The 27469-nt window shown below is 49.2% G+C and overlaps 2 protein-coding genes across 9 annotated transcripts; one reads left to right on the top strand and one right to left on the bottom strand.

Annotated features, from left to right (window-relative positions):
* Positions 1–284: 284 nt before the first annotated feature.
* On the top strand, positions 285–9898 carry Chrd (chordin). Of its 8 annotated transcripts, none has more exons than XM_032899982.1 (24): positions 285–960; positions 1156–1301; positions 1688–1817; positions 1955–2083; positions 2168–2267; positions 2367–2454; positions 2587–2643; positions 2798–2939; positions 3054–3182; positions 3269–3351; positions 3429–3576; positions 3721–3827; positions 3947–4066; positions 4591–4747; positions 5035–5255; positions 6055–6168; positions 6406–6669; positions 6757–6850; positions 6963–7016; positions 7235–7338; positions 7760–7862; positions 8707–8861; positions 9013–9112; positions 9449–9898. In XM_032899982.1, exons 1-24 carry the CDS (start codon positions 813–815, stop codon positions 9499–9501), a joined length of 2946 nt encoding a protein of 981 aa, XP_032755873.1. In that variant the 5' UTR covers positions 285–812; the 3' UTR covers positions 9502–9898. The 8 variants fall into 8 exon arrangements, with proteins under 8 accessions (XP_032755873.1, XP_032755874.1, XP_032755881.1 ...); XM_032899983.1 differs by having other exon boundaries at positions 1198–1301; XM_032899990.1 differs by lacking the exon at positions 2587–2643 and having other exon boundaries at positions 1132–1301.
* Positions 9899–12004: 2106 nt separating this feature from the next.
* LOC116897753 (60S ribosomal protein L12-like) lies at positions 12005–21786 on the bottom strand. Its single transcript, XM_032899186.1, has 2 exons — positions 21584–21786; positions 12005–12545 (listed from the first exon to the last, which is right to left on the bottom strand). Exons 1-2 carry the CDS (start codon positions 21784–21786, stop codon positions 12005–12007), a joined length of 744 nt encoding a protein of 247 aa, XP_032755077.1.
* Positions 21787–27469: the final 5683 nt, after the last annotated feature.

The following is a 27469-nucleotide window of genomic DNA, read 5'->3' on the forward strand; positions in this document are numbered from 1 at the left end:
AATACGACTCCACTCGTGGGGAAGCACTGCTTGATTCTGGGAAGCGCAAACTAGGTCCCTGACCCTGGGAACTGAAGGAAGAGGAGAGACTTCAGAAGGGAAATAGGAATACAGCCAGAGTGAAAGGAAGGAGGTGCTGTGGGTCCTAGGTAGGGGAGGATCGGTATCCTTTTCAAAGACGAGCCCTCATCCTACAGCGGCCCATCCCGCTCACGACTGGTACAGGCCCGAGGCTCAGCCTCTACCCTTCACTAGCCCGAGGGTCTGGTCTTGGGATGGACACCACCTCCAGGGGTGGCCGCAAGGAGTGTGTGTGGGGGTGTCGAGGCCCGCCTCTCCTCCCCCTCTTTGCGCCCCCTGGTTCCTCCCTTCCCCCTACCCACTCCGCTCCCCCCTCCTCCAGTCCCTCCCTCCTCCCCTGCCGGGTCCCAGCCTGTCCCCCTCCCCCACTCGCGATCCGGCCGCTGCTGCTGGGCCGGACCCCCCGGGCTCAGCCGGGCTCCTTGTGGAGCCGCCGCCGCGCCCCGTTTGCTGAAGAGGAGGCCCCGGGCCGGGACGCCTGGCGCGGGCATAAAACGGGCCAGAGCCGGCGCCTAGGGCACTAGAGTGGCGTACGGCCCGGGTCAGCGCCCCTCCGCCCGCTCTCTCCCGCCCCGCCTGGCCGGGAGCGGACTAGGCGACTGCGAGACGAGCCCCTCGCCACTGCCCCCCTCCTGGCCCCGGCCCCCTCTTGCCGGCCCGCCTCCGGTCCGGCCCTACTCCCTCTCCTGCTCCCTCCTCCCGCCCGCCTCCCCAGCTGTCTGCTCCGCGTCATGCCGAGCCTCCCGGCCCCGCCGGCCCCGCGGCTGCTCCTCGGGCTGCTGCTGCTCGGCTCGCGGCCGGCCGGTGGCACTGGCCCTGAGGCCCCCGCACTGCCCATCCGTTCCGAGAAGGAGCCACTGCCTGTCCGGGGAGCGGCAGGTAGGTGGGCGCCAGGGGGAGACGCGGGAGGGGAGAGTCTGGCTCCGGGCAAGTCTACATCCACAGGGAGAGGGCCCCGGGCGCAGGTGGCTTCGCGCAGCGGGAGGGTGGGTGGGGAAAGCAGAGGCGGCGAGGTGCGCGGTGCCAGGGGACCAAGGGCCTGGTGGGCAGAGCCCGGAGTAGGCATTACGGCAGGAGCAACCGGACAGCGGCCGCCAGCCAAGCCCGTCCCCGCAGGCTGCTCCTTCGGCGGGAAGGTCTATGCCTTGGACGAGACGTGGCACCCGGACCTGGGGGAGCCTTTTGGGGTGATGCGCTGTGTGCTGTGCGCCTGCGAAGCGGTGAGTGGATATCGCAGCTGCTCGTCCTACCCTAGAGGGTAGCGGAACGCTGGCGTCCTATGCCGTAGTAGACTCAGAGATGCTCTGGGGAAGGCTGGTTCGCAAATCGGAGGAAACCCCTTTCAAGTCTGCGGTGTTGACAGTTATTGATCGCCCACAATGTGACTGGCTTTTAGCCAACTTTCCCCCTCCCGTTACAGCTTTGCTAGATAAATGGCATTATTAGCTCTACTTTGCAGACAGGGACGCCAACGCTAGAGGAGTTAAGAAACTTGTCCAGGGCCATGTAACTTGTAAATAGCAGAGTCGACCGACTCCAGCAGAGTGTCTAACCCTGGGGTCTGATGGTTGCATTCTCTTAATTTTCCTATGTTCTCTGCCATCAGCCTCAGTGGGCTCGCCGTGGGAGGGGCCCTGGCAGGGTCAGCTGCAAGAACATCAAACCTCAGTGCCCCACCCTGGCCTGCAGGCAGCCGCGCCAGCTGCCAGGACACTGCTGCCAGACCTGCCCGCAGGGTGAGGCCGCTGTGCCCCGAGTTAGGGAGGGTGGAAGGCTCTAACACTAGGTCCTGTGCGGCTTGGATCGCGGAGGAGGACTGGTCCTCCTTGTACCTTGCTGAAGCCGGTGGTCTCATTCCTTATCCCGGATGCAGAGCGCAGCAATCTAGATCCACAGCCCGCTGGCCTGGTCTTCGAGTATCCAAGGGACCCAGAGCATCGCAGTTATAGCGATCGAGGGGAACCCGGCACTGGGGAGCGGACACGTGGTGATGGCCACACCGGTAGGCTGGGATGGAGGTGGGCCTGATGAAATTTGAATTCCCGGCAAGGCTGACAGTGCTCAGGACAATCTTCTCTTCTCGAAGACTTTGTGGCGTTGCTGACTGGACCGAGGACGCAGGCGGTAGCTCGTGCTCGAGTCTCTTTGCTGCGCTCAAGTTTACGCTTCTCTATCTCCTACCAGCGGTGAGACAAGGGAAAGGGGAAGGACCAGGAGTTGTAAAGGGGGCAAGAAAGAGGAGCCTGTAGGTTATAGATCCAGTCTCACTGGACCTCTCTTCACAGGCTGGACCGTCCCAGCAGGGTTCGGTTCACAGACCCCACAGGCAACATCCTGTTTGAACACCCTGCAGCCCCCACCCAAGATGGCCTGGTGAGATGATGCCATTTAAGAGTGCTTATCCAAAACGGGCACTTGCCGAGAGCATGCTTTGCATTGCCTCCTTTGGTTCTCACAACAGCCCAGTGGGAGAAAGGCCCTGACATTATGATGCCCATTTTACAGAGGAGGGAACTGAGGCTCAGAATAGCAGAATGTGATTTGTTCAAGGTCATTTGGCTAGTAAGTGGTAAGCCAGGACTTAACATTAAGGCTCCTGGGTCCTTCTTAGGAGGGTCTGGGGTCTCCCTTCCATACTCCTTCCTCATTAGGTCTTGGTCTTTTAGCTGGCTTGTTCTGCATACTTACGGTAGACTTTCTTCCCTCTTCTCTCTAGGTCTGTGGGGTGTGGCGGGCAGTGCCTCGGCTGTCTGTGAGGCTCCTGAGGGCAGAGCAGCTGCGTGTTGCCCTTGTGACACCCACTCACCCTTCAGAAGAAGTCTGGGGGCCTCTCATTTGGCAGGGTGCTCTCACTGCAGGTAGAGGGGGGAGTGAGCAGTTCTTAGATGTCAAGAGCTGCGCCTTCAATAGCCCAGGGGTCGGTGGACTGAAGAGAAGATTTCTCATGGCTATCATGGTCCTCCACTCCCCAGAGACCTTTAGTGCCATCCTGACCCTGGAGGACCCACTGCAGCGGGGTGTCGGGGGCATAGCCCTGCTCACTCTCAGTGACACAGAAGATGCCTTACATTTTTTGCTGCTCTTCCGGGGTCTGCTGGGAGGTGAGTAATGGGGAAGATGTACGTACGCAAGGGTGTTAGGGAGGGTGCTCACCTCTCAGAAATGCTCACACACATGGCACTTGCAGGACTAGCTCACATCCCCTTGAAGCTTCAGATTCTCCACCAGGGACAGCTACTTCGAGAGCTCCAGGCCAACGCCTCGGCTCAGGTAAGGGAAGGCCTGCATCTCCTTGCTACTTCCTCTGACCTCTTGCTGTTGCCCACCACATTCTGCTCTGCTCACAGGAGCCAGGTTTTGCTGAGGTGCTGCCCAGCCTTACAGACCAAGAGATGGACTGGTTGGTGCTGGGGGAGCTGCAGATGGTCCTGGAGAAGACGGGTGGGCCAGAGCTACGCATCAGCGGGTATATCACGACCAGGCAGAGCTGTGATGGTGAGGAAGGGCGGGGCCTGGCACTGTGGTACAAGTAACTCAGAGGCACAAACGTGTGCTAAAGAAGAGGCCAAATAGATACGGGGGAGTTCTTGGGGACCTGGGTGTGGGCAAGCCTGCTGCCACCTGTCTTGTCCCCTGCAGTCCTTCAAAGCGTCCTCTGTGGGGCTGATGCTCTGATCCCAGTCCAGACGGGTGCTGCTGGCTCAGCCAGCTTCATACTGCTAGGAAATGGCTCCCTTATCTATCAGGTAAGAGTCAGCAGCTGTAGGGGACAGGGGGCCAGCAGGGCAGGGCCTTGACCTGCAGGGGGAAAGGCCCTAGGTCTTGGCTGTCAATCCAATTGCCCTCCCCCAACCTTGCCCACCAGGTACAAGTGATAGGTACAGGTAGCGAGGTGGTGGCCATGACGCTGGAGACCAAGCCTCAGCGGAAGAACCAGCGCACTGTCCTGTGCCACATGGCTGGACTCCAGCTGGGAGGACACATGGTGAGGGCTCCAGGCAGAGTTGTGCCAGGGCTGCCAAAACATGGGCTGCGGGAAGCCAGGTTGGTTGAGCAGAGGTGTGTAGTACTGTTCACCCGCTCGTTGGTTCTCTCGGCGAGTCCTTTGTTCATTTGACACGTTTTAGTAAACCTTAGGCTGGAACCCTTGTTCTCGGCAAGCTAACAGTTAAATAGGGAGCGCCACTCCTGGGAACAGCGCGATAGCCTGTGATAGTACTAACCAAGCCTTTGGTGTCTTTCTGTCAGGCATGAATGTGGTTAGCTTTTTTATGTACCGTGACTTTCGCAGTACCCTTTGATAGATGCGAAGTAAAGGCTCGCAGATGAGTAACTCTTCAAGGGTTGTGCTGCGTCTAGGATGTGGCACAGGAGGGCCTTGACACTGGACCTGCAAAGTTCTTGTCCAGTGTTGTTGGAATGAGGAAGGATACATGTGCAGTGCAGGCATAAAACACGGAAAGCCCTTGGACCTGAAAGTGAGAGGGGTCATCCTTTTCTGACTCCTAGGCTGTGGGTGTCTGCTCTGGGCTGGGCGCCCGAGGGGCTCACATGCTGCTACAGAACGAGCTGTTCCTGAATGTTGGTACCAAGGACTTCCCAGACGGAGAGCTTCGGGGGCACGTGACTGCCCTATGCTACAGCGGGCACAGTGCCCACTACGACAGTGAGTGCCTCACGGTCTATCTGCCTTTCTGCGTCCTCTGACCTTCCATCCGAGCATCTAAAGAATTAGCCAGAGAACCAGAGCCTCCTGTGTCCTGCTCTGTCTGATCTCTGGTTGGCATGTAGAGAGGTGGGGATGCATAGGCTGATGCTGTTGCCCAACCCTCCCTGTTGTCCTGGTGCAAGGAATCTAAGACTTGCTGCTCCCCAGGCCCTAGGTCTGTGGTAGGGTAGAATGGGATTAAGAGCACAACCTCACATTGTCATCTCACATCTGTTTGGACTTAGGATTGCCCGTGCCTCTGGCAGGGGCACTAGTACTGCCCCCTGTGCGGAGTCAGGCAGCAGGACATGCCTGGCTGTCCTTGGATACACATTGCCACTTACACTATGAGGTTCTATTGGCTGGGCTTGGTGGCTCAGAGCAAGGAACTGTCACTGCTCACCTCCTCGGGCCTCCTGGGATGCCAGGGCCCCAGCGACTGCTGAAGGGATTCTATGGCTCAGAGGTAAGAGCGTGGAGAGAGGAGGAAGCTTGGAAAATTTCTGCTGTTTTAGCTTGGAGGGCTGCGTGGGCTGTGGTTGTGGCAGAGAGGGCAGGCATGGCCGTGGGTGTCTGACAGGCCTAGGTGTAAATCTGACTCAGCCTTTACTATGCATTTTCTCTTGTGTCCTCTGTCCTAAACGATTCTCAGGATAGAGGTCCCAAGCCATTGAAGAGTAGGTAGGGGCTGGAGAGATGGCTCGGTGGTTAAGGGCACCGATTGCTCTTCCAGAGGTCCTGAGTTCAAATCCCAGCAACCGCATGGTGGCTCACAACCATCTGTAATGAGATCTGATGCCCTCTTCTGGTGTGTTTGGAGATAGCTACTGTGTACTTATATATAATGAATAAATAAATCTTTAAAAAACAAAAAAAAAGAAGTAGGTAGGATGGACCACAGCCTCTTTAGTGCTGCTCTAGACTGGTAGTCAGAGAGACCTAGCCTCAGGGCTGTTCTCCCTTGACAAAAGGCCTTAATCTCTTGGGTCTGTTTCTTTACCTGAAAATTGGAGACCAGGGGCTTAGTCCCAAAGTGCACTGTGGGGCTGGAGAGGTGGCTCAGTAATGTGGCTGCCCTTCTGGAGAACCCATTTCAGGTCCTAGCACCCACTTTGTAGCCCATAACTATCTGTAACTCCAGTTGTTAGGGAATCCAATGCCCTCTTCTGGCCTCTACGGGCACCAGGCAAAAATGCTAACACACATAAGTAGAATGATGTAAGTAAAAGCGCCTTGTTTCTGCTCTGTGCATGGTCTGTCTGCAGGCTCAGGGTGTGGTAAAAGATCTAGAGCCCGTGCTGCTGCGGCACCTGACCCAGGGCACCGCCTCCCTGCTGATCACCACCAAGAGTAACCCTAGAGGAGAGCTACGTGGGCAGGTATGTGAGGATGGTGCAGCTGCTCGTACTTTCTGATCTCTAAGGTGGTAGCGTTCAATTCTTGTCAGTGATTAAGTATGAAGCCACACAGCTGCATACCACCCCGGCTTTGCAGCTGGGATGAGTCCCGAAGGGAAGGGAAGAGTCTCCTCCTGGGCACTCCTGTCAACAGCCAACAGTGGTTGACAGAGACAGGAAGGAGAGCCCCAGCCAGCCCCAGCTTCCTTCTCTGCCCAGGTGCACATTGCCAGTCAGTGTGAGGTGGGAGGCCTGCGCCTGACCTCAGAAGGAGTGCGGATGCCCTTGGCTCCAAATGGAGAGGCAGCTACATCACCCGTGCAGCCTGCTGGGCCCGGCCCTGAAGCCCCCGTACCAGCCAAACACGGCAGCTCTGGGAGACCCCGAGATCCTAACACATGTTTCTTTGAGGGGCAGCAGCGTCCCCACGGGGCTCGCTGGGCACCCAACTATGACCCACTCTGCTCCCTCTGCACCTGCCAGGTAGGATGGCTGGGTAACGTACTGTTGGCTACAGGGTCTGGGGCAGGGGGCCCGACATACCTTCAAAGCCTTGGCCCCTCTCTACAGAGACGAACAGTGATCTGTGATCCTGTAGTATGCCCACCACCAAGCTGTCCCCACCCGGTGCAGGCACTGGACCAGTGCTGTCCCGTGTGTCCAGGTGAATGTCCTGCAGGGGAGGAAAGGTAGTGGAGGGGTATCCGTGGGAAAGGAGTGTTCTAGGGAGGGAAGCAGGGACCACCCTCTGCCTCACCCTTTCTTTGCCTTCGCAGAGAAACAACGCAGTAGAGACCTTCCCAGCCTACCAAATCTGGAGCCAGGAGAGGGTAAGTGAGGGTGGTGTATCCAGGGATGGGAAGATCCAAAGAAGCCATTGGGTTGGAGCAAGAGGGCAACAGAGTTTGTGTACAGGGGAGGCTGAGGTGTACTAACTCTAAGCGTATCTGGTAGTCATCTTTAGTGTCTACTGGCTCTTGGCTTAGGCTAGTGTGGACCTAGTTGGTAAGACCAATCCTAATGGCAGCTGGGGATTCTTCCCTACCAGGCTGCTATTTTGATGGTGACCGGAGCTGGAGGGCAGCGGGTACCCGATGGCACCCCGTTGTGCCTCCCTTTGGCCTAATTAAGTGTGCTGTCTGCACTTGCAAGGTATGGCTGCCTGATCTTCTCTGGGATAGTAACCCAGTCAGTCGGGTGTGCAGATAGAGGCTGGGGCTTCCTTGATGCGGAGGTCTCAGGATGGTATTGCGAGGGGCAGTCCCTTGGCTTTTGAGAACAGCTTTCCTGTCGGAGGGGGTAAAAAGCTGGCAGGTCCAAGCGTTGGCTGTACCAGCTGACTGGGTTCACATGGCCCTCGGTGATGACTTCTGAACTTTCCCCAAGCTCCCCATTCCTCCCCTGTGTGCAAATATGGCAATCCATGTATGATACAGTGAGGATTGGATTCAGATACAGGGCAAACTCAGGCCTCTGAGCACTGACCCACACATATATCTGACTTGAGGTGGGAGTAGGAGAGGAAAAGCAGCATGAAGTTTGCCTGACACCCTCTCTTAATGGGTGCCTACAGGGGGCCACCGGAGAGGTGCACTGTGAGAAGGTGCAGTGTCCTCGCCTCGCCTGTGCTCAGCCTGTCCGTGCCAACCCCACCGACTGCTGCAAACAATGCCCAGGTGAGAGCCTGGTCATTGAGGCCTCACTCTTGGGGTTGGGTAGACCCTGACCTGTGTTTGGGGGAGGGTGCATGATGGGGATTGAAAGGAGCTTCTCGGATACTTCTCACTCACTGAACACTGCTTATGTCACCTTGGAGCTAGTGCCTTAAAAACAATGGGAAGGACATGCATGTATGCCGTGAGGTGATTGGGGTTCCAGTTCTATCAACCTAGCTGTCCATCTACCCATCCATCCATCTATCCATCCATCCATCCACCTATCCATCCTTCCATCTACCCATCCCTCCATCTACCTATCCATCATCATCTATCCACTTTATCTGTAATCCATCCATCCATTCATCCGTCACCTACCCACTCACCCATCCACCCATCATTATCATCTATCCACTCCATCTGTAATCCACCCACCTATCCACCCACCCACCCATCTATCTGTCCATCCATCATCATCTATCCACTTTATCTGTAATCCATCTATCCATCCATCCATCCACCTACCCATCCAACCACCCATTCACCATCTATCCACTCCATCTGTAATCCACCCACCCATCCATCCATCCATTTATCCATCCATCCATCTATCCATCCATAATCATTTATCCACTCCATCTGTAATCCATCCATCCATCCATCCATCCATCCATCCATCTATCCATCCACAATCATTTATCTACTCCATCTGTAATCCATCCATTTATTCACTCATTCATCTCCCACCTATCAATCCACATATTTATCATGTATCAAGAACCAGAAACTACTAGGCAACAGGAATCCAAAAAGAAGTTAAAGCGATTTGACCCTTATGGTTTGATTTTGTCTTTTCTTCCCCCAGTAGGGTCAGGGACTCATGCCAAGCTGGGAGACCCCATGCAGGCTGATGGGCCTCGGGGGTGTCGCTTTGCTGGGCAGTGGTTCCCAGAGAATCAGAGCTGGCACCCATCAGTGCCCCCCTTTGGGGAGATGAGCTGTATTACCTGCAGATGTGGGGTGAGTGAGGGACTTGTGTGATGTGGGCAGCAGTGCCTGGCCTAGGGTAGGGAAATCTTCTCAGGGAGAGTCCTGGAGGTGGCTTTTCCTGAAGAGGCTGAGGACTACAGTGTCCTGTGAGGAATCTCAGTATCTCTCCATCCTGCACCAGGCAGGGGTACCCCACTGTGAGCGGGACGATTGCTCGCCGCCACTATCCTGCGGCTCAGGGAAGGAGAGTCGATGCTGTTCCCACTGTACAGCCCAAAGGTGTAAGTGAAGGAAACAATGGTGGCTGTGGATCGGCCGGATGACCCTGGGAGGGGAGGCTGCCCCATGGAGGTAGGAATTATGAGTCTTGTTCGTAAGTGCAATCCTAGCCCACCTCTTCAGGCTTCTCACTTACTGTCATTTCTTTACAAATGGGATTGCTGAAGCTCAGAGGAATTAAGCAGTTCAGGTGGTGTATGCTGACTTGCTTGGACAATTTGGTCCTTTCTGGGACTGGAGCAGAGATGTTCTGCCTGCCCTCCTGCACCCCCATGTCTTCCTCCAGGCCACCCTGTTCCCTATCTCCTTCAACATTCACTCCCTTCTGTCTTCAGCAGCCTCTGAGACTAGAACCCTTCCCGAGCTGGAGAAAGAAGCTGAACGCTCCTAGGAAGCGTCCAGAAGCACATGACCAAGAGGATGGGCCTGAGCTGGGAGAAGGAGTGGTGCTGAGGACCCTGACTCTCCTGCGGGAACCCAGTGCCTTCCGTGCCTCTGTTCTGCTTCTTCTCCTCCCCCACTACCTCTGGGAACCACGATTCTACAAGGGGAAAGACTGCTGGGTCAGACCAAGGCCATATCCACACGAACTCCTGCCCTGTTTTCTTTTGGCTTCTGTCCCAGAAGCTTAACTTTTTTCTTCTGTACAAAACACCACTGGCTTATTGGGATTCTTTAATTTATCCTCACTCAGCACCAAGGGTTCCCTCACACCATTCCTGCTGCCCCTGAGCTGAGCAGAGTCATTATTAGAGATTTTTGTATTTATTAAAACATCTTTTTTTTTTTCAGCCTTTGGGTTTGAGGTAGGCTCTCTGTGGCCAGGGCCATGAGTGGGCGCCAGTACAGTGAGATCTAACAGACCTAAATAAGAGAGGAGCCCTGGGCCCCAGAGTCTTTCTGACCTGGAGCTAGAAGGGGCTTAGGGAATGGGATGGCTAGTTGGACGGCATATCTAGGTTCCATAAAGAGGATTGGGACTGTTCACAAAAGGGGGTAGAGCAGCAAGAGCCCTGGTAGCCTCAAGTTGAGTTACCCGTAGCTGGCATTCTTGCTGACGATGTCCGTTCATGCCAGAATGAAACCAAAGTGCTCCCTGTCTCTCAGTCTCTTTTTTTTCTTTGTCTAAAGCAAGTTACACGTTTTCTTCCCTGAAACGTTGTTCGTTGACCAGGTAAGGGCAATCCTATATTCAGATTGAACTGGGATCAGCCCTGATTTAGTTAAGACCAAGCTCATCATGAGAAAAAGTGCTATGGTGGACAGAGTAGCAGGAGACCCCCTCCCCTTGTCCTTTCCCATCTCCCCTCATCCCTGCTGGTCCCCAGGAACCAGACATTTCTTCAGGCCCCATGGCTCTAGAGAAACAAGGGCAATATGTTAGAAATCACACACACACACACACACACACACACACACACACACACACACACACACTTATAAATAATGCCGGATAAATCTGATAGTGTGGAGGCCTGCTGTTCACTTTAGGCCTGCCTGCTGAAAGTGTATTGTAGCTAACAGTCACCATCTTGGCCTTTTAAGGCTCCAGGTCTATGTGGTTCTGCAGCTACTTCACCGAGACGCTCACTCCCATGTGTCCTGCTTCCTTTGTGGAAAACAGGTTGCATCACAGGAAGCAACCATGGCCCATTCACTGCGCAGCCTGGCACCTGGCCAGTGTTTATTAGGAAAAGCGCTCTGCTTACTGTGGAATTTCTGGAGCGTGGCTGCTATGAGGGTGGCAATGGGTTTTGTTGCATTTGCCAGGATGTATGTGGAGGAGCTCGGCTGTGAACTTCATGGCAGTGACGGGGATAGCTGGTCAGGGCTAGCCTTTGCTGTCGTACTAAGAGGTGCAGACAGGGATGAACCAGGGATGAGGGCCAGATAGGGATGAGAAGGCAAAAGGACCCAGAATGGGTTCCCACATTGGCAGAGCATGAGGTGTGCCATGGTGGGAGATAAGGTTTTACCCACCATACTGTCCTTAGCAGGGAGGGAGCTATGAGCTAGGTAAGGATGACCCTTAGGCAGCTTGGTGGCAGGGCTCATCCTTGACTTTAGCTTCAGAGCCCCAGAAGGGCTTCAGAGCAGACTCTAAGTGTCAGCAGAGCAAATGTGTGAACAGAATGGGCAGGCAGGAACCCCTGGAATACCTTTCCCACCCTAGACAGCATTTCAGCCAAAGCCAGACAGTCCTAGGTTCTTCCCTCAATAGGGGAAGTGGGATAATGGCCTATGAAACCAGTCCTGTGTGTGGTCTCTTCAAAGTCCTTTATCCAGAGACCTCAAGAGGGCACCCCATGCACTCCCCTTTAATCCGCTAGCAGCATCAGGGAGCAAAACTAAAAGCAACAACAACAGCCAAACAACAAAACAAAACAAAAGAACAAGAACCTAAAACAACAAAAACCACGGAGAGGTGATTTTCTTGGGCAGGGTCACAATGTCTTTGAACACTCATTAGGACAACATCATATGGTCCCTTAAGCTAGGGCCAGGAAGGCCTTCCACACTCTTAAGGGTTGGACTGGACTCCCGAATTCTCCGGCACTAGACAGGGAGCACACAGGCTGTTGGATAGACGAGGTGGTTTTGATAACCCTTGCTTTTCAAAGAGAAAACTCATGTATAGTTCTACTCTGCCGCGTTCTATTTGAACTCCAGTGACATTCTTTATTACTTTACATTTTTTAAATATGCAGAACCCGGATCTTGGCACATCAGGCCACAGACAGCCACTGTTCTGGGACTTCATTAATGGTGGGCCTGCGGCTAAGTTGCCTGTGAATCATTTATGGCAGTGACTAAGAAGGTCCATTTTCTTTTTTTCTTTTTCTTTTTTCTTTTGTATCAGATAGTCTTTTATTTAAATATTTTCTTGTTGCTTCTTAACTTGCTGGGCATTCCACCGCACCGCTGTTGATGTCATGAGGGTGGCAGCCATCCACATTGCAGCCCACAGACTGTGCAGTACCCAGGATCTCCTTGATAGTTCCAGAAAGTTCTCTGGCCAAAGACCGGTGTCTCATCTGCCCGGCAATGTTGACAATCTCATCAAAAGTGATGTTTCCACTGTGTTTAATGTTTTTCTGCTTCTTCCTGTCTCTTGGTGGTTCCTTGAGGGCTTTGATGATCAGGGCAGAGGCAGAGGGCACCACCTTAATCTGGGCCTGTCTGTTCCGGATGGTCAGTTTCACTGTAATCCTGAGGGCTTTCCAGTCACCGGTAGCCTTGGCGATGTCATCACCAACTTTTTTGGGTGACAGACGCAGAGGACCGATCTTAGGGGCCAAGGCGGATGTGGAGCCGACCTCGCCTCTGGTGCACCTCAAGTACACGACTATGATCTCGTTGGGCGGCATGGCGGAGGTGGCTGGTGTCGGATGAACCCGGATTTGGGATGATCGAAGAAAGTTGCACCGTTGCCTCCTCCGAAACAAAAGCCGAAAAGCCCATTTTCAAACTGTAGTTATGGATGTCTGAAAGTGTCATTGATTGATCAACACGGAGGGAGGGGTAGACATACGGGGATCCAGGGGCCCAGGGTGACCGCTCTCCTTTGAAGACAGGCACTCAGCCATTAGCAAAGTCCGCACTCCAGAGATGGGTTGGTTTGTCTTAAAAACATTTTGAAGTAACTGATGGCATCTTGCTCCTTAGTCTTTTGTAAAAAGAATGGAAAGTAGAAAAAAAACAAAGGCAAGCCGGTCATGGGGGTACGGTGCAGGTCTGTAATCCCAGCGCTTGCGGGTAGAGGCGGGAGGATCAGGCACTTGAGGCTGTCCTGGTGCACAGTGGGTTCAGGGTAGTCTGGGCTACTATGACCATGTCTGAATACAGCAGAACAAGAACACAGAAGCAGGTGACACAAGGACAGAGGCAAGAAGGAGAAGTCATCTCATGATCGCAGAGTGGAAGTGTCTGTCTGAGGGTTTGAAGGCATTTCAGCCTGATAGCTTCGAGGCCACAAGAGACCTTGTATGAAGAAGCAGGTAGAATACACAGACTAAGAACGGACTGCTGGAGACAGTGTTACAGGTGGCAAAAGGGAGGTCTGTCAGGAGCTATAGCAGGATCAGAGAGCTCTGAGAATGGAGCCCCTACGCATGGGGTTGCCTCTGGTGTTTTCACTACACAGTAGGCACCACGGTTGCTACTGCTCATCATAAGAAGAGCTCACTAGGGCTGGGGAGACGGCTCAGTGGTTAGAGCACTGACTGTTCTTCCAGAGGTCCTGAGTTCAATTCCCAGAAACCGCATGGTGGCTCAGAACCATCTGTAATGAGGTCTGACGCCCTCTTCTGGTGGGTCTGGAACAGCTCCCTATGCATCCGTATCACCGTGATAACGAAGGTAGTTCTCCCGGGGTGAAGCTCATCCCTGGCCCTCTGGATGTGCTGACTACTGGGGCTTCCCCAGTGAGAGGAACTTGACTGTACAGTTTGTGGTAGTGGGGGTGTTCACACCCTCTCCTTAAAAAATCGTTGTGAATAATTATAATAAAATAACATTTATAAAAGCTATAAAATAATTATAAACACAAATGTGTAAGAAAGAAGTATTACTCCAAACCACAATACCAGCTGTCTGGAAGAAAATAAAAACAAAACTAAAACCGCTGTTTTTGGGGGCCAATGAGATGGCTCAGTGGGTGAAGACACTTGCTATGCAGGCCTGACTTTCATTTCCAGGACCTACACAGCGGAAGGAGGGAACTGACTCCACAAAGTTGCCCTCCGGTTTCTTTTTTTTCTTTTTTTCTTTTCTTTTCTTTTTTTTTTTTTTTCGGAGCTGAGGACCGAACCCAGGGCCTTGCGTTTGCTAGGCAAGAACTCTACCACTGAGCTAAATCCCCAACCCCTTTGCTCTCTGGTTTCTTTTATTTATTTATTTATTTATTTATTTATTTATTTATTTATTTATTTATTATATATAAGTACACTATAGCTGTCTTCAGACACACCAGAAGAGGGCATCGGATCTCTTTACAGATGGTTGTGAGCCACCATGTGGTTGGTGGGATTTGAACTCAGGACCTCTGGAAGAGCAGTCGGGGCTCTTAACCACTGAGCCATCTCTCCAGCCCCTGCTCTCTGGTTTCTTGTTGTGGCTCTCTTCTATGCACGCATGCACACATGCCCATGTACATGTACACATACAAGTTCACACACACAAGCACACATACATACACACACACACACACACATAGATACAGGCATTTACACATAAGCACTCACACACGCGTACACACATAAGCACACACATGTAGTCTACTACAACTACTACTGCTGAAGTTAAACATTATTATTTTTTTTAAATCAGTGCTTATTTAAAGTTTCAGTTAAAACATTTAGTTGTCTGACCTCACTCTCTCAGTCCCTGTCCTAACAGCCTTCTGGTCCTCACTTGTGAGGAAGCTGTCAAACACCTGGCCAGGCACAAACTCTGAAAGCTGGAAGAAGTCTTCATGTGACGGTCTCAGAGAGAGCATGGCAAATTGGCTTCCAGTTTTCAATTTTTAGCAAGTTGACTAGTGACCACCAGTGGAGTCACAGCTCCCCTGCTGACAAGTACTGACGGTTGTTTGTCCTTCTGTGGACAGCAGAGGTGGCCCAGGGTGCTGTGGGTCTTGGCTGTTCTTTAAGGGGAGGGGCTGGAATGGGTTGCTGTGGATCCAGTTTCCTCTGGTCTACTCACCTTGGCCAGCCAGGCTTATGGCTGTGAGACTCTGGGGGTTCTCTTCCTCTGTTGAAGGCAATGCTGTTGAGGTCCTCGGTTTGTTTGGTGACAGAGACCCCCACGCTCACACGTTAGAGGAATGAGCAGAACACCATGAAGGCAGCAGGTGCCAAGGCAAGAGGAACTGTCTGGCGGTTCTGCATGGAGCTCTCAAAGGAGCAGGAAGCAGGGGGAAGGACGGGGAAGAAATCCTGCCAAGAGTGTGTTCTTCCAGCCCAGCAGCTGGTAGGCCTCATGCATCCAGCAAGGCTGGGGGAAAGCACATGAGTCAGGAACAGGTGGCTGTGGCCGTGACTCTCCATGCACATAGCAAGAACAGTCTGGAAATGGCATCTGCAGTCGGCTGTCGCTGGTGGCCCTCCCTACCTTTGAACATGGTGGCCCGGCTCCCCAAGAAGATCCAACTCTGAAAGAAGTTGAGGGAAGCCACCTTTTCCTGCATGAATATAAGAAAGAAGTCAAGAAATTATTCTTTACAATTTAAACCTTCTGCCAGGCATGACGACAGACATCTTTAATCCTAGTACTCTGCAGGCAAAGGTAAGAGAACTTTGGTGAGTTCGAGGCCAGCCTGGTCTACTTAGCAAGTTACATAGTGAGACACTGTCTTAAACAAACAAACAAACCTTCTCTCATCTTTTCTGCCTTCTACTCTGGCCATCAGAAACAAATCATTATACTACTGTATACTGAAGAGAGAGTTGGAACAGGGGCAGGCTAGGAAGCCGCAGAGAAAGGAGGCAGGAAGAAGAGCTGAAGGGATTTTACTATTTATCTCAACGTTATTAATTACCACATCTAAAGACCTAGTAATTACATGCAAGGCATACAAAATGATACCCAGGGCATAGTTTCGTTCGGTTACTCTATCCCATGGGCATCAGGGTCCACTCTAGAGACACCCAGTAGCTGCGTCCAGTGCATTGAGAACAGAAAGGTGTAAGCCCACACTGTTTGCATTGTGATATTTCAAGGGCACCACTGTGCATCTCAGCCATTTGAAGAGCAAATGGTGATTGCGAAGTCTGGAAGTCTGTGCCGTTGACGACACAGATTGGGACCTGTATACTGTGAGCAACTGAGGTGTATAAAGACCTCACTTTACGTTGTCACCAGAAGCCGCCACACCGCCACACCGCCAAGGTCTCATAGAGGCTTAACCATACAACTAACACGCTGCCTCTCTATTTTTAAAATATTTTATTTATGTGTATGTATATGGGTATATGTACGTGTGTGTGCAGGTGCTCATGGAGGCCAGAAAGCATGTCAGATCCTAAATTAGTTACTTCTGTATTGCTGCGATAAAATACCACGGCCAAGGCCACTTATAAAAGTGAGCGTTTCAGCTCCAAAAAAAAAGAAAAGAAAAAAAAAAATAAAAGTGAGCGTTTGTCTTAGAGTATCTACTGCTGTGAAAAGACACCGTGATCATGATAATTCTTATAAAATGTTTAGTTGGGATGGGCTTACAGTTTCAGAGATTCATCCATTATCATCATGGCTGAAACACGCAGGCAGACATGGTGTTGGAGAAGAGCTGAGAGTTCTGTATTCAGATCCATAGACAGCAGAAGGAGACTGCAAATAGGCCTATCTTGATACATATATGTAACTTTAAAGCCCGCCCCTCTAGTGAAACTCTTTCTCTCACAAGGCCACATATACTCTATCATGGCTGCGCTTCCCAACAGGGTCATTCCCTATGAGCACCCAACCATATGAGTCTACGGGAGCTACTCTTGTTCAAGCCACCACACGGTTTAATTGGCTACAGTTCCTTAGACTCCAAAGGGTTAGAGTCCATGGTGGAGTAAAACATGGTATAGGAACAGCTAAGAGCTCATTCACGTCATTGACATCTTAAACCTGTCCAAAGTGAGACACCTCCTCCATCAAGGCCACTTCCTCCTAAACCTTCCTAGACAGTTCCACCCACTGGGGACCAAGTATCCAAAACTGTGAGTTTACGGGCACCATTCTCATTCAGGTTACCTGAGGAGGGAGTTGCAGGCAGTGTAACCTCCCAACACAGGGGCTGTAAGTTCAGCTCAGGTCCTCCTCGAGAGTAGGAAATGTTCTAATTGGTGAGCCACCTCTCGAGCCCTACAGCTAATATTTGCTGAGCGTCTTGTGTGACTATGCAGCATCTGAGGTGCTGAAGAGTTAACTGTGGATTGAATTGAACAAGCAAACAAAACCAGCGGCATCCTGCACACGTGAAATATTTGGGTGGAATTTTGCTGTGTGCCCAGGTTGGCCTTGAACTCATTACTATCCCATCTTTGCTTGCTTGATTCCTTTCTTTTTTTTTTTTTTTTGGTTCTTTTTTTCGGAGCTGGGGACCGAACCCAGGGCCTTGCGCTTCCTAGTCAAGCGCTCTACCACTGAGCTAAATCCCCAACCCCGATTCCTTTCTTTTTATTTTGAGACACTATCGGATAAGTGATATAATTACCAGCCCTCATATAGAAGTTATAACCTAGCGAGAAATGGAAGTAAAACAAAAAAGTGTTATCTGTCTGTCCATCTGTCCATCTGTTCATCCATCTGTCCATCCATCTGTCTGTCTCCTTTGTTTTTCAAGGCATGGTTTCTTTGTGTAGCCCTGGCTGTCCTGGAACTCACTCTGTAGACTAGGCCGTCCTCGAATTCATAGAGCTCTGTCTCCCTCTGCGTTTCGAGCATTCAGATTAAAGGTGTGCCCCACCACCGGGCAGCTTTCCATTTTTATAACAAAGTAGCTGAGATAATCAATTGATTTAAAAGAAGGAGACGTTTATCTTGGCTATGGTTTTAGACATCTTAGTCCATGATCACTCCACCTTGTTGCTTTGCGCCTCGTGATAGCAATGCATCATGGCGGGAGTGTGTGGTAGAAGAGGCTGGCTCACTGACAGAAGCTAAGGGCACGATTCTGACGACTTCTTCCTGGGCCCTGCTTCCTAAAGGCTCCAGTTCCTCCCAATAGTGGCTTTAAAATATGAACCTTTGGGGGGCATTTCTAACCCGAGCTATAGCAAGGAACATGACGAAATGTGGTAAACGTATAGCAATGAACGCAGCATGTCGTGTGTAGAGGACATGGTTCTGTTGGGGGATAGAGCAGATGGGGAACTGACAGCCGGAGGGCAGGGTGGGCTGCTCCGTATGACTTTAAAAAGATAGCTTGGCCAAGTATGGTGGCACATGCTTTAATTCCAGCATGAGGAAGCTGAGGCGGGAGGATGAAGAGTTCAAAGCAAGAGAGCCTGGTGGTCAGTACCTTTAATTTCAGCACTAGGAAGGCAGAGGCAGGCTACAGATTTGTGAGTTTGAGGTCAGTCTGGTCTACAAAGCAAGTTCCAGGCCAGCTAACACTACATAGTGAGACTCTGTCTCTAAACAACCCCAGCCCCCTAAAAAAAAAAAAAGAAGGAAACCTCTCGTAAGGTCTCTGTGATGAGAGAATTATGATGCAAACACACACAAGAGGCCAAAATTCAACCTTAATCATGAACAGGATGAAGAGGTCTCCAGGCTGGCAGACAGGGCAGGATGGCATTTGACATTCAGTGAAGCATCTTGCCACAGATAACATAGTATCTGGAAACAGAGGGGAAAGGTTACCATGAAACAAAGGGAACAGAAGAATGATGGGGAGAAGGCACCTGGTCACCACATCCTGAAAGGATGGACACACATGCACACTCACACACACACACACACACACACACGTGTGGGTGGGGCACACGCACCAGATGCTGAAGGATAAAAGGTGCCTTAGTTCTTCCCCATTGTCCATAGCAGCTGTAATAGTTTGCCCTCCTAGGGAAGCAGAGAGCCTACCTGGGTGAGGCCTGACACCCCTTCTTCTGATCCTCCCTGCCAGGTTCCAGAAAATCTAAATCCTCCCTTTGGTAAAAAATGTTACTGCACCTGCTGGCTGATTCCTGGAATTCGTTAGAAACACTTTTCCTTCAGAAACTGGGAGTTTTAAAACAGCTATTGACTGTTATGATATTAAACGAAAGCATTCAGTAAAAGTAATCTGTTAGTCAACAAGTGTACATGATCACTGACAGATCCTGCTCCTGTCTGAAGATGGGGGCAGAGAAAGGAATGGGTGGGGAAGGGAAATGAACCAGGGAACGGGAACCTCGCCACTAGGCTTCAAGGCGGGGACATCCACAAGGATGGGTTACTTACCTTCCAGGGCTCCAGGGGAGGAATGTGTGTCCCACACATCTGTGCACTTGCCTGGCTTAGCGGGCGCTCTGCCATTTAGACATCTGATTCACATCAACTGTGTTTTTCATGAGTTTTCGACTTTTTTTTTTTTTTTTTTTTTTTTTAAAGCAAGGCTGACATCATTGTGAAGGAGCCTTTCTTTCTCAAAAGTTCCAGCCAAGGTGTTTCTGGAAGTACATCAGGGAGGCGCTTCGGAGACAGCTGTTTGACGGCCCTCCCCTTCGGAGGACAGGCTTGCCTGCTAGGCGTGAAAGAAATAAGGGACTTTTGTCCGATCCTAAACTTGATGGCCCATCGTTAGAAATGAGGTTCTAGAATTTGGATGAGGATGATAGGATGAGGAAAATTTTAAGTTACTTATTTAATAAAATTAAAATGGTAACAGAGTGATTTGGGCATTGTTCAACTTTGATTGTTGTCCTAATATTTTTTTCCCCGAAGATTAACGTACTGTAGTTTACTTCGAAATGTTTGGCAACATTTTTAGTGAATCGTGTTTTTATTTTTAGTGAACCGGTGCAGGGTCTTGTGCATAGTTGGTCTGGTCTCAATCTTGTGATCCTCCTGCATCAGCCTCCTACGGAACCCTGGGAGTACAGATGTGTGCCATCACTCCTGACTATGTTTTTTTATTTTTATTTATTTATTTTTAATATTTATTTATTTATTATATGTAAGTACACTGTACCTGTCTTCAGATACACCAGAAGAGGGCATCAGATTTCGTTACAGATGGTTGTGAGCCACCATGTGGTTGCTGGGATTCGAACTCAGGACCTCTGGAAGAGCAGTCAGTGCTCTTAACCACTGAGACATCTCTCCAGCCCTGACTATGCTTTTTAATTAAAGTAGAAATTTAGTTAAAAATTCAAATAAACAATACAACCAAATCAAGCCAAAAATTCTTTTTTTTTTTTCTTTTTTTCGGAGCTGGGGACTGAACCCAGCAAAAATTCTTTTTTTTTTTTAATTCTTTTATTTTTAACATTTTTATTGGTTATTTTATTTATTACATTTCAAATGTTATCCCCCTTCTCAGTTTCCCCTCCACAAACCTCCTATCCCGTCCCCCATCTCCCCTGCCTCTATGAGGGTGCTCCCAGAATATAAGGTTTGTATTAGGGTTTACTAAAGGAACAGAATTGATAGGATGAACATGTATGTGTGTGTCACACACACACACACACACACATACATATATATACATACACACAGATATTAATTAATTAATTAATTTCAGAAAAGCCAAAAACATAGCAGCTTTTCAGTCCAGGAGTCTGGCTGTTTCTGTAGTCCCAACCTGGTGCTAGAGTTATGGAGGAGTCCTGGAGAGCTTCAGGTTGTCAGTCTATGCTGTAATCCTGCAGAAGCAGGTAATACAGGGGAGGAATATCTCAGCAGCCGGATAGGTGAGCTTGCCTAAGAGTGAGAGAAAGCAGGCAGAAAAGAAAAGCTTTGCCGGGTGTGTGGTGGCACATGCCCTTAGCAATCTCAACATTTGCTTAGTGGTGGGGGCGCTACATCTTTAATCCCAGCACTTGGGATGTGGAGGCAGGTGTATGACTATGAATTTGAGGCCAGCCTGGTCTGTAGGGTGAGTTCTAGTACAGCCAGGGCTATGCAGAGAGACCCTGTCTCAAACCAAACCAAACCAAACCAAACCAAACCAAACCAAACCAAACCAAACCAAACCAAACCAAACCAAACCAAACGTAAAACTGAGATCTCCTCCTTCCAAGTTCTTTTATACAGGCTGCCATCACAAAGTGTGGCCCAAATTTAGGGTGGATTTTCCCACCTCAAATAATCTGGTCAAGAAACTCTCATACAGGAGTGCCTAGCATCTTGGATCTTAGTTGACTTCAGATGTAGTCGTGATCACGGCCAAGTTAGCCATCAGAAGATCTTTTGAGATTTTTCCGTGAGCTTTGTTGAGTTTCCTGTGTGTTTATAGCTCACGTCTCTCCTTCCTATGCTGTATCCTTAATGGTGACAGGTATCACACAAGTTGCCATGGATGTTTGGAGTTTTAAGGGAGACGGTACTGGGTCTGCTGTTTTTACACACCTGAAAGAAGCCATATGGAGGAGCCAGGCACCACCTTTGTGGGGTAGACTTGCCCTTGGCTGAGATAATGAGTGACTGCGTCTAGGATAAAGGGCGATAGAGTTCCGACACCAGAGAGAATCATCATTCAGGCAATACAGAGCCCTCGGGGGACAGCAAGCACCCAGCGTTTCTAAAGGGTGGCTGAGGTCAGAGATTCCACTCCTGGGGAGTAGGAGAAGCCAAGATCAGACCATGGCTGCCGGAAGCTGCATATTCTCTCCCTCTGTAGCTGTGATTACCTCAATTGTTTACAAACATACATATTAATTATGGTTGCCAAGGAGACTTGACTGCAAGTAACCTTTTTCTGTTGTCATTGTTTTGTTTTGTTTTTGAGAAGGAAGGTATTTTGGGGAGGAAGAAACTCCTGAAAGACAAGAGCATCCTACCTTGTTAGCAATTCTTTTGTTTCCTGGACACTCATATACCTTTTCATTGAATTGCTTGTGAAAACGTCCCGCAAATACACAAATCTTGAATTGGCAGTGTTGGAATCCAGGAAATGCCTCACAAACCACACAAAAACACAGATCTCAGTCAGACAGGGACAGTTGACTGAGCATTCACTCTGGGACTGGTTGACCAGGGCCATGGTCTACATGCAGGAACTGAACCATGAACCTGAGTTAAGATCTTACAGGGTTTTAAAGCCCCAAATCCACAAACATCTGTGCCAAGTTACTCCACCAATCAGGATTTGGGGATATCGGATTTCCTCAGGAGCATGTGTTTGTTGTACACTTCTCCTGCTCCCATTGGCTGGGGTATTTAACTGTGACAGGGGACTTGCCTTGTCTAACATTCATGTCCTAACTTGCCAACCGGGATGTCAGTTACCCACGTACATGTCTCTTTCTGCCAACGAGGATGTCCGTTCCCAGGGAGTTCTTGGGAACTTAAACTTTACTTGACCACTACTCAAAACGGAAGTCTTATTCCAAATAGTTTCTTATACTGGTGCAGGTGTCTCTTATGTTGGGGTCCATCCCAGGGACAGCTTATAGAGGTGAAAACCATAAAAGGGGCAGGGAGTGCTGCTGGGTGATTGGTTCGGGACCAAGCTTATTGTGGGTAACAAAATAGGTCTACTGACTTCTACTGTGACTGGTAATACATAACTGATCTCGGCATTCAAAAGTTTTCCATTAACAACAGAAACATAAGAGAAAGTTTCCTTAAAATGGCAGGCTAGCCAGGTAACAGTTAACTAGGCCTTAACATTTTACTTTGGCCATAACGTTTTATTTAGGCCTTACTATTTTACCTAGGCCGTAGGAAGCAGTTTAAGTAGGTGCTTATTGGGTGGCTCTGACTTGAACAATCCTCTAGCTTCAGCCTCCCAAATGCTTAGATTATGAAAATGAGTTACCACACCTGGCTTTGTTAAGGTTCAATAATATTCTATTACATGTACATGCCATATTCTCTTTATGAAATCTTCTCTTGATGGACATTTGGCTTGTTACCTTTTTTTTTCTGGTTATTATAGATAAAATTGCTATGAACATTGGTGTCCAAGTACATTTGAGTTTTCTACTCTCAATTCTTTGTGTACGCATCTGTAAGATATTGCAGGATAATACGGTAGATCCATGCCGAGCTTCGAAATTGATAGACAGTTTGGCTGTTAAAGTGGATTTTGTATTATATTTCTCGTTGCTATTAACATTTGTTTATGTGTACGTGTGTGGGCCTGAGTGTTTGTGTTCTGTATGCTTCTGTATGCATGCCTTGTTTGCAGAGGCCGGTAGAGGCAGGCAGAGCCCCTGGAAATGGAGTTACAGATGGTCGTGAGCCATCGATGTGGGTGCTGGGAACCAAACCTGGGGTCCTCTGCAAGAACAGCAGGTGCTGTTACTCACTGAGCCGTCTCTGCAGCAACTTGGTATATTCGCTAAATAATTTTATTCTACTATAGCTCGCTCTTTCTTTCTCTCTCTCCCTTTCTTTCTTTCTTTCTTTCTTTCTTTCTTTCTTTCTTTCTTTCTTTCTTTCTTTCTTTCATTCATGCCATTTGTGTTTTTGAGAACCTGGATTGTCTCTAGAGTAGGTGTCACAGTCTAAGCTTTTGTTGCCAACTCATAGTGCCATGTAATATATCTCTCCAAAGTTCCTATCTTCTGTCAAAAGTCAGATAAAGAGTTTTGTGTAGATTCTGGTTTAACGTATTTGAAAGGGCCATTTCATGGGAGTGCTCTGCCTTTCCCATTGTATCATATCAAGGAGACATTAAAAACACTTATTTTTTTTTTTTTTTTTGGTTCTTTTTTTGGAGCTGGGGACCGAACCCAGGGCCTTGCGCTTCCTAGGCAAGTGCTCTACCACTGAGCTAAATCCCCAACCCCATTAAAAACACTTATAAACATAAACTCAAACCTCTGAGAAGGAACCCAGGTATGCAGGGTGGGGGGGAAGCCTCTGTTCCCTGGCATGTATTCTTGTAGTGGATTGGCTTGATGCTACTTACATTCTAAGGCAATTTGGGCCCCCAAAACTGGTTGCCCCAGAGACGAGAGAGTCTGCAAGTAGACAGGAGCTAAGTGACCCTGCCCCCAATGAATTAGGATTGATAAATAAAGGTGCCAGGCTGGAGAGATGGCTCAGTGGTTAAGATCACTGATTGCTCTCCCAGAGGTCCTGAGTTCAAATCCCAGCAACCACATGGTGGTTTGCAACCATCTGTAATGAGACCTGATGCCCTCTTCTGGTGTGTCTGAAGACAGTTACAGTGTACTTATATATAATAAATAAATAAATTAAAAAAATAAAATGCCAACGGTCAATAGCTGGGCAGAAGAGACATAGGTGGGGTTTAGGTTTCCTGGGCTTGGGACCACGAGGAGAAGAACGGGTAGGAGGGGAGGAAGGAGAAGCTGCCAGGTGTTAAGGGTCAAGAAAGCGTGGCCCTGAGGGCTGCCCAATTGGAGTTAAGAGCGGCCCAGATGGAACGTAGTAAGTAGTAAGTAATAGCTCTGGGTTATCGATAGGAAAGTAGTCTCTACAGCATGGAGGGGAGGCAGCTGCCCAGCTATTGTGCTGTTTAGGGCTCATTGTAAATGTAAAGGCCATGAGTGTGTCTCTCATCTGGGAACTCAATAGCCAAAGGTGGGATAGAACCCTGGGCTGGGATTTTTAAATATGAATACTACACATTCTTTTCTTTTCTTTTTTTTTCCGGAGCTGGGGACCGAACCCAGGGCCTTGCGCTTGCTAGGCAAGCGCTCTACCACTGAGCTAAATCCCCAGCCCCCAATACCACATTCTTAATTTGCATCTTGGATGGGAACTATCATTTCCACCTCACATAGGGTGGGCAATTTTAATCACCACACACGCACATCTGGCTCAGCCACAGATTCTAGAGATCGTTTCATGTGTCCGAGAGTCCACAGAGTCAATGCTCAGTATCCATACTGCCCTGAGGAAGGATCCGTAGGAACTGTTCAGTTCACGGCGTCTTCTACAAGTCTGAATTATTTTGTCCCAGGTCTGAGAGATTCTGTGTGGTACGGAGGATGGAGGACACAGTGTTTTCCATCCCATTAAAGGTTGCATAACTAAATAGAGTTTAGAAGAACTGGCAATGGTTGGAGGTTACCGAATGTGTGGTGATCAAATATGAATCAGAATCAAACGCATAGAGAATGTGAGGAATCCGGCTCCCCTGTGTAATGTCACTGCTTCCCTGCAGGCTTGCTTTGAATACGTCCTGCGAGCGCTTTGCGCTGTGTGTGCTGAAATACAAGCAATGACGGTGAGCAATGCCTTTGACTCAGACTCTACACTGTGTTATGAATTTGAGGGATTTTTATTTTTATTTTTTATTCTTTTGATTTTTTTTCGAGATAGGGTTTCTCTGTGTTGCCCTGACTGTTCTATAACTCATTCTGTAGACCAGGCTGGCCTTGAACTCATAGAGATTGGCCTGCTTCTGCTTCCTGAGTGCTGGGATTAAAGGTGTGCATGCCACCACCCGGTGTGTATATAGCTTTCTAATCTTATAGAAACACAATGGTTTAATTGTGAGAACATAATTTTTAATATTTTCCTATTGTCAATTTTAGAATGAGAGTATAAATTAGTTTATCTTTGGATCGTATTGTATTAGAATGTGTGATTTTTTTTTTTATAAATTGCTGTATGAACTGAGGGCATTGAGTTTCATACACACACATATACACACACACTCACGCACACACACACACACAATCAGACCTGGGCTAAGAGTGAGTTCCAGGGCAGCCAGGGCTACACAGAGAGACCTTGTCTCAAACAACAACAATGATGACAATGATAACAAGTACAAGCCCCTCAAAAAAAATAAACAAAAAATCTTTCCGTGAGTTTGGCTTGGGATTAGAACAGAATTTCCAACAAATCCTAAAAGTGCCCCTGCGCCTGCCTGTGCCATTTTTATTACATGTTTACGTGAAGTGGTGTTTTAGCCTTGACGTTGATTATAAAATCAAAGCAGTGACCTATTTTGGGAAACAGCGCAGAAGTCCTACGTCCTGTTCTGTCCACTATTGTTTGAGTGCTGTTTTTTATAGACAATATTTTACAACTATTCATTGACAATTTCATGTATATATAATGTCTCTAGATCATGTCCACCACAAACCTTCCCCCCCTCCCCCTCCCCCTCCCTCCTCCCTCCCTCCCCTCCCCTCCCCCTCCCTCCCTCCCCCTCCCCTCCTCCCTCCCTCCCCCTCCCTCCCAGGACACCCTTCTCCACCACTTCCCCTTTCCATTTTAATCTCCTATTCTTCCTTCTCCATTTTCTTCTGAATAATTTACCAAGTCCAATTGGTGCTGCCCACATATGTACCGGCGTTGGATCCCGGCTAGAACGTGGGCAGCCCACCAGTAGCCACACCTTCCTCTCTCCCAGAAGTCATGGATTTCTGATAGCTTCTTAGATAGGGGTGGAGCCTCGAGTGCAGGTCTCCCATCCATGACTGGGGGTAACCATAGCTTCTATGAGTTACTGAGTACAGAGACCATGTGGTCACATTACACAACGCTTCTCACTTCCTTCAGTTTTCACGCTCTCTCTACTCCTCTTCCTTGTTGAGGTTTGGTCTATTGTTATTATCGTAACATTGAATGCTGGCCTCCAAGGCCTGGTCGCCCCCCAGGGATGAGAGAATCAGAACCCGCTCTAAGGGATGCTATGTGACCTGGCTCCTTAGTTTAAAACTATTGGCTGAATACAGATGCTAATAGCCTGTAGCTAGGCGGAAGAGAGGTAGGTGGAGCTTCAGTTCCTGGGCTTGGGGTCTGAGGCAGGAGCCCTGCAAAGGAAGAGAAAGAAGGGGGTGAGAGAAGACACCATGGGGTAAGTGAGTCATAAAAACATGGCCATGAGAGCCAGCCAGTTGGAATGAAGAGCTGCCCAGGTGGAACATGGCAAGTTATAACTCGGGGTTGTTGATAGGGAAATAAATACTAATATCTTAGAGGGTAGATATCTGCTTAGCTCTAGTGCTTTAAAGACTTATTATAAATATAAAAGTTGTGTGTTTTTTTGTCTAGGAACTGAATGATCAAAAGGAGGGTAGAACCCCCCGATTGAGATGAACTATTTGCTACAACTCTTCCTCAATATCCCCTGAACCTTGGAGAGGGTGTTGATAAAGATGTTCCGTCCAGGGCTGAACACTTAATAGTCCTCCCTGCACTTTGACTAGTTATGAGTCTCTTCACTGACTGTTAAACCCTGCCCACGGTCGAGCTCAGCACTCATCTAAATCTCTAGAAGGCAGTTTGAAGACAATCTATTCAGAAAAACAGCATTAGTAGGCTCTGCCCTCCGTAGCCATGGGATTTTGATCGTGTTTACAGCATCAGGCATGAGTTTCCTCCTGTGGAACAGACCTCAAATCAGATCATGCTATGTACTAGCAGACACAACTTGCCTGAAGATCAATTTCGTAGCATGTAGAGTCTACCTCTGAGTCCATTAGTGACTGGTCTTCCCCAGTCACCTGCATATCACCTTCCAGCACTATGAAAGTATCCAGGATGGGAGAAGCTTCCACAAAGAGGAAGGTCTAGCTTGGTTTCTCTATGTTCTGCAATCAAAGTGTATTGTGTCTTTAGCAATAGGGTTTTGCCATCTAGTACAGCAGACAACCAAGAGAAACAGTAATATCCTGTGTCATTTTGGCAAGTCAGGGGCCGTTCTGACCAATAACTTGAAGGTATCCAATACATGGCGTCTAGTATTCAGTTAATAACCCATGTCTTCTAGATAAAACAGCTGTCTACCAATG

Source organism: Rattus rattus, chromosome 4 (assembly GCF_011064425.1).
Source record: "Rattus rattus isolate New Zealand chromosome 4, Rrattus_CSIRO_v1, whole genome shotgun sequence".
Lineage (NCBI taxonomy): Eukaryota > Metazoa > Chordata > Mammalia > Rodentia > Muridae > Rattus > Rattus rattus.